Genomic DNA, 13644 nt, shown 5'->3' with positions numbered 1-13644 from the left:
ACGCTTCACTTTTTACGCCTCATGCAGACGAGGAAGATAAATGCGTGTTAGAATTAATGATTGTGACGGCGGGATTGAAATGGGAAATCAATTTCCCCGGCTGCGTGGCATCTTTGGATGCCTTATATTCCAGAATTCGTTTATGCTGTGCCTTTCAAATCACAACTGTAAAAAAAACACTGCAGCTGGAACTTTCTTCCTCAATCTATTCTGGTGAAACCGTGTGAATGGAATCAGGGGGTATTCTAAAGGGAGAATGTTCTCAGCTACATTGTGACTTTAAATTATTGTTTTAGACTATAAATCGGTCGGGACAGAGTCGGGACGGCTCAGGCTTGGGGAATGGCTTGTCACGAACTGCAGGCGAGTGAGAGGCGGGGGGCGGGTTGCTGCCTGTTATTACATTTTTGGGTTGTTGTTGTTAGGGTTTTTTTTTGTTTCAATGTGAAAGCAGCTTTATTCGAAAATATCAATTGATTCAAGCAATTTAGACTTTACAAAAGACCAAAATATTTTCACAAACTTCTGTGTAAGCTCTCAGTCGTACAAGACTGGACCATCGCTGAAAAGGTTTTTTTTTCAGATGTCATCTGTACTTCTTTGACGGTGTCGGACGTTTCGCTTCTTATCCAAGATGCTTCTTCAGCGAACTAAAGTCTTACTGGTAGTATATATATATTTCATTTAACAGAATGAAAAAAAGCTCCCCCGCAGCTGTCTGCGTCAGCACCCATTTACCGGCTGTTCAACACGATGTGGATACTCACACAGCTTCGTCCAGACGGACACCTCAAAGGCATGGAAGCCAGTAAGCCCCAACTCCCCATGATAGTCGTCAGCTCATGAAGGCAGAGTTGAGTGAGGGCAATGTCGAAAGAAAGTGTGAATAGCTGTGATCAACACAGAGATGTGGAGGTCGAGAAGGGGTGTCAGCCTTTGTCAACAGATGCGCGGAATGCTGTCAGGGAGCTTCAAATGTCAGATCTGTACACACTATATATGTACATATGTCATGCTTCCGTATCATGAGGTCATCCGGACCCAATATGTTGAAATCTGTATCAAGCTGTGCAGCAGGCGTCCGGGTCATGCAGGATGGGAGGTTGTCCACAAGGACTTGAGAATCAATAGTTGAGTATATATTGGCGCCGTTTACAAAAACACTTTTGTTTATACTTTAGGGCAGACATGGGCAAAGTACATCACGGGCAACACATGACCTTATGTCTTCTTCTTCTTCTTTTCCTTTCGGCTTTCAAGGGGTCGCCACAGCGAATCACTGTCCTTCATCTACAGAGGTTTGATTGGCATGTTTGTTTTGGCCAAGCTTTTATGTCGGATGCCCTTCCTGACACAACCCTCTGTATGTATCCGAGCTTGGGACCGGCACAAGAAGACACTGGCTTATGTCCCCTTTTGGCTCCAGAACCAGCAACTCGACGAACTCTATCTATCTAATATATACATATACATATACATATACATATACATATACATATATAAGAGCATATGCAAATCTATAGTTTCACAGAACGTGTGTATTGGGTGTTTTATTACAAATACTAAATACAGTAAAGTCTCGTTGTATCGATATTCAAGGGAGTCCGAAAAAATATCGATATAACCGGGACTATCGATATATCCGACCCTGTTTGCATGTAATTTTCTCCGTGCGTGCATAGAAATAGTATCGATATAACCGGGACTATCGATATATCCGATATCGATATAACGAGACTTTACTGTATATCATTATACGTGACTGTCACTTCTAAAATTTGCACTTTGCGACATATTTGCAGAGGTGTCAAAGTCATTTATGTACATTGCTCAAGTCGACAAACCGATATTGGGATTCAAAAAGGACGAGTAGAAGTTTTTTTTTTTTTAAGTAAGGAAGGAGAGAGGAAAAAAACATCCATTATTAGTTGATTGGCGGGTGTCGGGAGAGCGTTTAGGATTACTTTGAAATCGCCTCATAAATTGAGTGAACCCAAATAGACCTGGATTATATGGATCATAATCCTTTTATTCGCAGTCACCTCAAACAAAAGGCAAAGAGCACATCGGGGAAAAAAAGGTCATACTAAAATGATGCTTCTCATTATTTTGTGCTAACTATTAAAAGGAAATGAGCAGAGACCGTTGATCCGGGACTTTTAACAGGAAACAAGTACGCCGGGATTATGGGCCACGGAACAATTACGGATCAACATGATCTCATTCTCTGAAAACTTTGTGTTGATCCGTGTTGATGGCGAAATTAGAAGGAAAACACATCAATAACGCAATGGTGAATCGTTGTGTGTTGCACTGAGACAACTATTTGATATTTGCTGACACAAATTCCCAACGGACAAATCAGCCCATTTCCAACAGATCTTGGGCGCCATCATTTGCATGCTCTGGGACACTACATTTCAGTCCAGATGCCATTGACGGCTCAAATTGATATGGGAGGACTCCTTTAATCGATTGCAAACATGCATGCTTTCCTCTTCAGAACTATTTGAATCGTATTCATAACTGGATGAGGAACAAGAAAGCTACTTCTCCGAATGTGAAGCCATTGCTTTGATTCTCGAGCAAGGCAAGACGTCTTGCCGTGACGTCATGAACAAGGGGGCGGGACCTTCTGAAACTGGCCATTTCCGGTCATTTTTGGACACTTTAAGTCATTTTTATTGGTGTTTTTCATTTGACTAAAAATATCAGCCTGCGTGTTTTGGGTATTTTAGGTGCTATAAAACGTTCTTCTGATGTCAGTTAGGAAACAAAAAAATGGTGTCGGTTGTCCTCTATTGTCAGAACAATAACATCAACAACAAAAAATGGCACTACACTCCAAATACCTCAATAGAAAATTTCCATTGAACTTGTAGTCTGTTTTTATCCGAGTAAGGACATGATGGAAGAGCCACCGACGGTCAGTCGTAAATCTTCAGGGACAAGAAGGTAAATTAAACAAATTGGACCTCTGCACTTAATCAACATGTTTGAAGCCTGTGAAATTGCGATGGGTATGGAAGTGCAACTCAACCTTGACTTTTCCTTGATTTGATGTTTTTTTTTTTTCTTTCTTTCCCCCAAACGCCAGCGCTCGCCGCCATTTTTCGGAGCCACTCAAGCAGTGTGACTCAAGTAACAGCAGGTCATTCGTTATTCTAAACCCCTACTGGTGCCGCTGACTGTAAATATTCCTTTCAAACCTGAGGTTCCATTTCCTTGTCACACCAATGTTGTCCTTCTAGCTTTACTCGCAAACCCCCCCGTCCCCCACTACCCCTTTCAGCTTCAATCAATCTTTACCGTCTTGGAGTCAAAGAACTTTTCCATGGCAGCCTTCCTGTTCATTAAATCCATTAACATTTTCATCTATGAGTCCCTGCATCTCAACCCCGCATGGTCTCTCTCTGCCTGCATCAACATCCCCAAAAACCCGATGGGCTGGAAAACAAGTAAAAGCCATTAAAAAAAATCGGGAACTTTAAGGACACAGAGCAAACAAAAAGTAACTAAATTAGACTCGTAAAGCACCAAGTTCTCACACCCTGAATCCAGATTTTTTATTTTCTTTGAGAGGTAAAATATGGATGATTAAAAAAAAAAAAGATCTAACATGGTTGTTTTTGTGTCTTTCTGAACAGGTTAATGCCTTCTTGTCCTTCGTGGTGCCCATGGTGGCCATTTCGGCACTGAATGGGGTCATCGCCAATCATCTGTTACGAATGTTCCATGAGGCCGAGCAAGATAACCGCGTCTGCATCGTTGGCGGCAATCCCACCATGCTCAACGTCTCGGTAGAGCCCAATCGGGCTCAGTCGCTTCGCCACGGGGTTCTTGTTCTTCGTAAGTCTTGGCTTCATGATGTCATCGGATCATGGTGGGAACATGCTAATATCCGTTGTAAATTGGGATGACTTGAACCACCAGGACTGATTTAGTCCTTGTATGCCATAGGTGTCAAAGTCAAGGCCAGGGGGCCAAATCTGGCCCGCCACATCATTTTATTCGGCGGGCGAAAGCAAATCAAGATGTCAAGCATGTCAAGTGCCATGATGCTTGCTAAAATCCGAAACAAAGTGTCGAATTGTCCCATGTAAACCACAATAACAGTCATTATCTTTGACTTCAGATTTGAAAACTAGTTATTTATTCATTTTTTGGGTGCTCTTTATGTAATATGTGGAGGGGATGAAACATTGTAATGGATTCCCCAAATTCCCCAAGACGTCTTGCCTTGCTTGAGAATCAAAACAATGGCTTCACATTCGGAGAATATGCTTTTTTGTTTGTTACTCATCCAGTTATGAATATGATTCAAATAGTTCTGAAGAGGAAAGCATAAATGTTTGCAATCAATTAAAGAAGTTATTCCATGTAATTTTGAGCCATCTGGATAGAAATGTAGCACCCATAAAATGCAGAAGATGGCGCCCAAGCTCCGTTGGAAATGGGCTGATTTGTCTGCTAGGAATTTATGTCAGCGAATATCAAATAGTAGTCTTGGTGCAACACACAACAATTCACCATCGCGTTATGTATGTGTTTTCCTTCTAATTTCGCCATCAACACGGATCAAAGTTTTCAGACCAAACAAAGTACCGCAAAATGCATTGTGTGTTGCTTACTCGGTCAGGGGCGTTCCTTCAGTGACGTCACGTACGGACTCGTCACCAACTCAAAAACAACGTAAAAAAGATTTAAAAAAGGTAAAATATCGCTATATGCGATGGAATCTTTGTAAAATACGCTCAGTGGAAGTCATTTGAAGCGATTTGACAAATTATGGACACAACTTGCCCGGAGGCGTCGGTTGTCCTTTAACCTTCCATGCACGTTTTTTTTTAATATGGGATGAAACAAGAATACCCACAGAAAAGCCACACAGAAACGAGGAGAACATTTAAACTCCATACAGGAAAGCCCGGACCGAGATTGAAAAATGCACCTTTGCATTATCAGGCAGCAGTTGTACATTTGTTTTGTCTCAACATTTGACAAGCCCTGCGGTGATGTTGCTTTCGTCACAACTTCACTTCCTACGTACGTATGTTCTTTTAACGCCTCGGATTAAGCCACCCTCACCCCTCAGAAGAAAAAAAATAAGCATCGTCATTAGCAGGAGGAGAGGAAGGTGTGGGTGTATGTGATGACTGAACGGCAGTGAGCATCGTGAGAATCTGAGCGCGGATTTAGCCGAGATTCTGCAAAAGGCTGCAGACAAACGAGACCTCTCACCTGCCCTTGACGTCATGATGAACGTCTGCCTTCGGGGAGGACAGGGAACACAATCAAGACACATTTCAAACTCACTCCAGGTCCCCTTTTGCACGGTGAATTACTTTTGAGGGGGTTTCAACGCAACATATCTTACTTACTCATCAGGGAGGGACACTCCAGCGAGTGACTATTTACGTCCTTGAGGTAGAACAAGCTCGCGTTCCATTCAGTGATTCAAATAATCGATTTGCACTTAATGCCAAGCAGCTCAGTCTTACTTAAGCTTATTTCACCCCTGCTGCCTTTCATTTAATTTTCATTTTTTACGTATTTTTTTATAATAGAGTGTCATGGATTTTCCACTTCAGGCGCAGTCTGTGGAAGCAGTCATTTATTGAGGTATTAGATTGTTTTTATTGGTTGAGCAGGCTGTGCTTAAAAAGAAAAGGAAGATAAATATCAGCGCAAAACAGGTTGGGAAAAAATACACAAACTCAAGTGTTGACATGATTATTGAGGAATTTCTCAGCGGACAACATAATTCCTCATTTTAAAATGTTTATTCACTGCCAGATGATGTGCAAAAATGCGTTCACTCCAGTGCCAGGGTTTTTGTCATTTTCACTCAAATTGCAGGAGCCACAGAGTATTCAGTTTTAGGACTACATAAACATTCAATGCAGCGTAAGAAACCTAAGACTCTCATCTTTCATCAGAACGTTTATTTCAAGCGTATTGGGTTCACATGGTTCGAATCCGGGTCAAGCCTTCCTTCTCCACAGGCCCGCGTGGGTTTTCTCCAGGTCCTCCGGTTTCATCCCAGGTTCCAAAAACATACGTATCCCCGACAAGTTGCTGACAACCGGTTCAGGGTGCCCTACGCCTGCTGGCCTCGAGCACACCCTTGCAACCCTTCAGAGGATAAAGCAATTCAAAAAATGAATGGTTGGATGGATGGATAAAATGAATATTCACTGCTTCAACACCTCATAAGTGTCATTTCAAAACGCAAACATAGACAGTCATTCTCAATCACATGTTGATTACAGTGACACTTGTTTCAGGTTACTATCAAGTTACAATCAATAAAGTAAAATACATAACACTAAATAGCATCCTCCATGATATTTTTGCACATGACTATTTTTCTCTGATTCTTTCTTCTTCATTCTTGGTGTTTAGGAGCGGTGGTCATAGCCTTTGTGGTCTGCTGGCTGCCTTATCACGCCCGTCGTCTCATGTACTGCTACGTTTCCGACTGGTCTGAGTGAGTGATGAGCGCTTTTTCTCCTCGTGCGTTAGCAAGCTCGGCATGCCTGGACGTGACTTTGTTACAGACCAATATCGGCTATTGGCGCATCTTGCAAGGACATCAGTTGAGGGAATCTGTCAATGAGACAGTTCATTTTGGTGATTGGATTATACCTCCGATTGGCATTCTTCTCCTGGCTCTTGTTCCTTCTCACATGTTGAATGGTGAACACTACTATTACCCCCAAATTTGCGGACACCTCATATTTTTGAGGTAAATTGCATCAGAGGACCGTATTTTCCGATGTATAAGGTGCTCGCCTTGTATATGGAATAATAATAATAATTTGAAACTACACCATTCATTTGGGGTGCGCCTTATACCAGTGTTTGAAATAACGTCTGCCCGGAGGCCCGGGGCGTACAACTTTTACGTCGGGCATACAACTTTCAAAATGTCTCGGCCCAGGTGGCCGACAACTACTCCAAGGAAAAAAAAGTTTTTTTTTTCAAATCAAACGTTTGTTTTATTCAATAAAGCAAAAGCTATAAGCAAACAGACTATACTGTGACTGTAAAGTGTACTTGAGAGTTTTGAAAGGCGCTTAGAAAGAGGCGTCCACGTGGCTTTATACTTCGCAACAATGTTTTTTTTTTTTAGATTCATCGTATTATTGTGTTTCAAGTTGTGGAAAATGGGGCAGGCAACTTCATGGCCGGGCAGGCAACTTTTCAGAGTTGTCTGCCCTGGTGTCCGCTAACTTTTTGTCATGAGTTTCAGACACTGCTTATACACCGGAAAATATGGTATTTTTACCTGTTAGATACATTATGTTTGTTTGTCATTGGCCTGAATATATTTTTTTAACAATTTTTTGAACATTTTTTTAAATATCAATCATTCGCCTATATTTTTTTCTAAAGTGAGAATTGTTTTCATGAATAATCAAATAGTCATGATACTTTTTTGTATGCGCAAAAAGTAGGAAGTACAAAAGAATTTAAGGAGGAGAAAGTAGGCTGAAAGATAATGAAGTCAATCAAGGTAACAAAATTTTCTACTGAGGTATTTAATATCGCTTGTAAATGGTAAGATATTATATATATTCACTGCATCATTTTGTAATTATGAGGCAAGGTCACCTAACTCAACAATTCACAGAAAAAAAAATAATTAAAAAGCCCTGCAAATGCGCAGAAGGTGATTTTTTTGGGGGGGATGGGGGGAGCTTACAGTACAACATCGGTTCCATATGAACCAATGTCATTTTATGAGTTGCTGCTGGAAATTGGGTCGTAAAGGTTGGAAATGATGTAATAAAAGCCTGGACAAGCTCACACCTATCAGAGCTCTCATTATCATCCAGCAGATTGCTTTACGCTTTTAGCTTAGCATTTGTTTCTGGCCTATACTGATAAATTTTAAAATGGGTTTATTATTTCATGTATGTTAATCCACTCCAAATTTCTTACACAGATCAGATTGAGCCGGCACATGGCAACAGACTTATGCTAGTTGCAAAAATAGAGCCCTAAATATCCCATAAGGGTGAGTATAAGTATATGCCCGGGCTCCAGATCACCTGCAACTCTAATGAGGATGAGTGTTATATAAAATGGAGGGATGTTAGCCTTCATTGTTTCTGGACAATGACGGAATGTAAAGCTAGGCGGAGGTGCAATGAGATGGAAAACTGTACTGTATTAATTTCCACATCAAGTAGAACCTTTAAAGGACAACCGACACCACTTTTTTTGTTTCCTAACTGACATCAGAAAAGTAAGTAATTAATCAGTTTCCACAGGCTGATTAATTCCTTACACGGAGCTTTGTCATCTTCTTCTGCCTCTTTTTGGTGCAACATGAAGTACAGCAAAATGCACTGACGTGATGGAAGGATTGCTACAATGTGTCCTTTTTTCGGTCAGGGGCGTTCCTTCAGTGACGTAGGGTGAGGACTCGTCACCAACTCAAAAACAAGACTTCCGGAATATGCAGCGCGAGTCTTAAAATGTAAAATCTAGCTATATGCGGTGGAATCTTTGTAAAATACGCTCAGTAGAAGTCATTTGAAGCCATTTTACAAATTATGGACACAAGTTGTCCGGAGACGTCGGTTGTCTTTTAAAATGGGGTGATGCAGAAAGTAACTGACTCACTTTATGTTTCATCCCAGTAGCCTGTACGACTTCTACCACTACTTCTACATGCTGACCAACGTCCTCTTCTACGTCAGCTCGGCCATCAACCCGGTCCTGTACAACTTGGTTTCGGCCCCCTTTCGCCAGATCTTCTTTTCGACGCTGCGGCACTTCTGCATGCCTTGCCATCACTCCCCCAGGAGGCGCCCCGGCCCTCTGACTCGACATTCTCTCAGCATCTCCAGCAGCCACACTCTCTCCACCAACATCATCAAGGAGACAGCCTATTGATTCCATTTGAGCGTGTCTGAATACAAAACCACCACCACTGTTTGTCATTGGATGATTATGTACATGGATTTGGAGATGATCCAGAACTTACTTGGACCCTGAGTGATAAAAATTGTGATTAATGAGTTGCGACATTTTTCATTACAGTACAATAAGGCATCTACACACAATACACAATTTACCTTATGACATTTACTATTGCTAGATTGAACCATTACACTTACCGTTAATTAAAGAAACGAGTCATGATCAATTGTATTTTGTTTTCGCCATTTATAAAAATAAAACTGTTAAATAGCTGCAAGGGTCTCTTTTGAAACACAGACAGCATTTAAAAAAACATTCTTCCCCCAAAAAACATTTTAGAGCTTGATTTGTCTCTTTTTTTTGGTCATACAGTAGTTTTAATGTTTGGCACAACTGTTGCAAATACTCAGAATCAGAAAGCCATTAGTAGTCCCACAATGGGGACATTTACAAGCACCTGAAAAGCATATTTCAAATATAAATACATCATTTTCAATTAAAAAATGTGATTTTATTTAAACATGAAACATTTGATTTTAAAAAGGGACATTTCTCTATGAATAGGAACAAAGGTTTCAACTAACAGGGTTGAAAAGCATGCTAATGAGCATATGCTAGCTGTGGCGGCTGTTTATGCTAACTATTCAAAAGCTTTCTGATAAAATAAGGAAAAACCATGAGTTATGTCTTTTTTTGGGACAATATGAACATAATAACAGTGAAATTAATGTCCTCCAATTCTGTAATACATAACACAACAATCTCTGCTGTATATTGTCAAGTTTTTGCTCACTCAAAACGGAACCACAAACAGCAAGACAACAACAAAAAAAGACGTTTGCCATTTCCAGCCACCCTTCACCCCTTTTCCCAACTTTGGCAACTATCAAAATAAAAGTGATCATCTTTTGGAAGTGAAGCGGTCTTATATACTAAGCATATCCCATTTACATCATTACAGTGAATGTTAAAATGTTACTCTTTGTGAACAGAAAGAAAAATGAAGGTTGTAAATGTCTTATTCATGAAATGCAAATGTTATAAACACAAATTGGCACTGGTGTAAAAATGCAGACCTGCTTGTTGCCGTACAGTGTAAATGATTGTCTCGTTTTGTCCAAATCTGACATTTTTTTGGGGGGGCTTCTGTAGATACATGTGTATTCCTGTTGCGTCTATGACTCCATACTGAATCAAAAGTGCAATTTACTGTTGTTGCCTCTGTAGTATACTGAAATGATTTCTTATGTTTAACGTATTCACTGATGTCTGCCTGCATAATTTGGTGTCATTGTATTGTTTACCAATCTAGATGAACACAAATTCATCATGTCATTCATGAGGTTATTCCGAAAAGGCTATTGACTTAAATCACAGTAAACTTAAGATGTTTTTTTTTGGTTGCCAAACCTTGTCTGGGTTTTTATTTTTAAAATATTTTACTAATGACAAGCACTACTTCGGTTTCAAAATTATACCTATTTGTTTATTTTTATATTTGTACAAAATCGGCGTGTAGAACACTCAACCTTAACTTAAATGTGATTTAAAAATAAATAAATATATAGGTAGATAGATGGATGATGAATAAAAAAAATGAATATGTAAATAAATAAACAAATACACAAATAAATACATAAATAAATCAATAGATTTAGAGTTTTGAATAGTGCTTCTGAATAAAATGTATTAGTATGAATAAATAAATAAATAAACAAATACACGTGCGGTAATGTAGGAGATTTATACAGGACAAGATGTAGATTTTGATAGCTGGGCCAAAGCCACCTTTTCATATCGACACTAAATGTCACGTTTCTAGTGACCAATCAATATTTCTCAACAATATTACTCCAGTGTACATTGTGTGCAATGGGTCAGATATGACAAAACAAACATTTCAATGAAATGCAGATAAGTAGGTTTATGAACGTGGGCAGATTGCTACAGACATGTTTTGATCGTTAAACTTGGCTTGCTTTGAGAGGACAGGACTGTGCTAACTCGTCATCATACACTACATAGTGAAGGAAAATGCTAATATTAGCTTGTAATATTTTAACCGAACAATAGAGAGCCTGATATCTGAAAGTTAGCAACTACAGACATGGAGTCTTGGTGGTAAGAATTTATTAGTCAAGATAAGTAAACATAATTGTTTTAGATTGAGTTTTATGGAAGTGGAGAATCGTTTCATTTGTGTCAAGCTATTTTTTTAAGTGTACTCATCTGAAAGAAATGAAGTTGTTTTCAGATGATTCACCATCAGACGATTCACTGTCACTGGTCCACCAACGACCTCACACAGCCGTATCAATGGAGTTTGATTTCATTTCGTAATGAGCAAGTAAAGGGCATGAACCGTGCCACTTCTGTAGATTTTTTTTTTTTATTTCCCTCAGCAAACGTTCAGCGGCTCGGACATTGAAAAGTGTACAAACACACACACACACACTCAGCACAGCAGGCTGTGACCTTTTCTGGCAAACACTCCTGACAACTGATAGCAGTGGTCTTAAGAGAAGAATTGCACTCAACAAGCCCATGGATGCAGTTCTTAAGCAGCCATGTGCTGAGGGATAACATTTGGTCGGTTGGGTGCACCCATGTAGAATTTGTAAACACAAACCAAAAACTAAATTCAAACTTTGTTTTACACAAACACTCATTCAATAACTGCGTATGGATTGATGATGTCAAGCAGAAGTCTTTTAACACATTCACTATTAGATGTGTGCAATAATAATAATAATTGTGTCGTTGTCCTTTAAAGGACAGCCAACATCACTTTTTTGTTTCCTCAATGACATCAGAAAAAAACGTTTCATAGCATCTAAAATACCCAAAACACGCAGCATGATATTTTTAGTCAAATGCAAAACCCTAATAAAAATGACGTAGTGTCCAAAATCTGCAACAAAAAAAAATGAACCCGGAAGTGGCCAGTTTCAGAAGGTCCCGCCCCCTTGTTCGTAGTGTCACCCCAAGACGTCTTGCCTTGCTGGAGAATCAAAACAATGGCTTCAGATTCAGAGAATATGCTTTCTTGTTATTCATCCAGTTATGAATATGATTCAAATAGTTCTGAAGAGGAAAACATACATGTTTACAATCGATTAAATAATTTATTCCGTGCCATTTTGAGGCAATAGGGGGGTGGGGATGTAGCACCAAAAAAGAGGCAGAAAATGGCAACAAAGCTCCATGTAAGAAATTAATAAGCCCAGGCTGATAAATTCCTTAACCGGAGCTTTGTCGCCCTCTTCTGCCTATTTTTGGTGCAACACAAAGTTTTCAGACCAAACAAGTACAGCAAAATGCATTGGCATGATGGAAGGACTGGTACAATGTGTCCTTTTTTCGGTCAGGGGCGTTCCTTCAGTGACGTAACGTGAAGACTCGTCACCAAGTCAAAAACAAGACTTCCTGGATATTCAGCGCAAGTCTTAAAGCGTAAAATCTAGCTATAATATTTGTAAAATATGCTCAGTAGAAGTCATTTGAAGCCATTTTACAAATTATGGACACAACTTGTCCGGAGGCGTCGGTTGTCCTTTAAGTGAACAGTTCAACAAGTAATAAATTCCTATACTGTAGTTGCTGTGCAAACTTCTTTCGGCACACAAAACGTTGACAGCTACATAGTTTTTGGTATGCCCAATGATCACATGTAGCAGTTCATGGAGCAAGCAGCCAGCTGGTATGATCCAATGCTTATTTTTATTGTCATCACCAATTTTTGGTCTGCTGATCACAGCAAACGTCGTCATTTCACAAAGATGCCTCATGGGGAGAATGCAGTGATACTTCGCCATTTGTTTTCCCGCCAGACAAAGCGACATCACACTGATAATGACGCATCGCAGCCTAACAGGCTGTTGGTTCCGCCACACGGCGGAACTCATCTATCCAACAAACAGAATTCACACAAAGAGACCGTTAATTTCCATGCATTCCTTGTAAATAACCTAAAGCTCCTTATAGGTTCATTCAGTTCTCATTTGACCGTGGGTGCTTTTAATTTTGCATTTGATGAAACCCAAATTTAAATGTTGTCACTGTGCTGAAATTTATAATTCTAAGATTATCTTGCAAACAGCGTCAAATACGATATTGATAGAGAATAAACAGAATAGAAGTTATCATATTTAAAGGTTTCATGCAGTTGTATGCTTACATCTTTGACAGATGTACATGTGAAATATTAGGGAGGAGTTTCATCCTCACTGGATTTTGAGCAAATTACAGTATGTTACACTCCAATTTCATGTGAAATGAAAGAAAACTCCATTAATGCTCATATTTAGAGTGAACTTTACGTAAGAGTTGCACTGGGTATGAGAATAGGGCCCTTAGAGTGACGGTAAATATTATATAATCAAGGATTAGTATAGAAAATATTGTTCGAAAGATAGTTGATCTAAAACCATGGAGGTATGGATTTTAAGGTAAGTCATGGTAACTGCAAATCCAAATTGTCTAAAACTGATTTAGTACATGAAGTCCAGGCTCGGGGTTCTCACTCATTCTGCCTTATGATGACTGGAACTCATCATGTACTTTATTACATGCTGGTCTGTGGAGATTTGCTGATCCATAACACTGATCTGGACCCTTTCAGATTTGTAGAGCAGATGATATGTAGAAGGGAGCACACTGGACACTTTGCCAGCCATTTGGAGAAGCAAATAGAGATTGAATCCAATCATT

General features: G+C 39.7%; 1 protein-coding gene across 3 annotated transcripts in view; it reads left to right on the top strand.

Annotated features, from left to right (window-relative positions):
- The window catches only part of ntsr1 (neurotensin receptor 1 (high affinity)), a 31188-nt gene extending 20872 nt beyond the window's left edge, over positions 1-10316 (top strand). The window contains exons 2-4 of one of the 3 annotated variants that reach the window (XM_089006651.1): positions 3648-3849; positions 6406-6490; positions 8712-10316. In XM_089006651.1, the coding sequence (XP_088862777.1) occupies positions 3648-3849; positions 6406-6490; positions 8712-8907 (483 nt within the window). In that variant the 3' untranslated portion in view covers positions 8908-10316. Of the gene's footprint in view, positions 1-3647; positions 3850-6405; positions 6491-8651 lie in introns of all 3 variants that reach the window. The other 2 variants (XM_089006567.1, XM_089006486.1) reach the window with 2 other exon arrangements.
- Positions 10317-13644: the final 3328 nt, after the last annotated feature.

This window comes from Hippocampus bargibanti, linkage group LG01 (genome assembly GCF_051943395.1).
Source record: "Hippocampus bargibanti isolate YZ-2025 linkage group LG01, ASM5194339v1, whole genome shotgun sequence".
Classification (NCBI taxonomy): Eukaryota; Metazoa; Chordata; class Actinopteri; order Syngnathiformes; family Syngnathidae; genus Hippocampus; species Hippocampus bargibanti.
The sequence above is the reverse complement of the archived record's forward strand: the minus strand, read 5'-3'. Positions and strand labels throughout refer to the sequence as shown.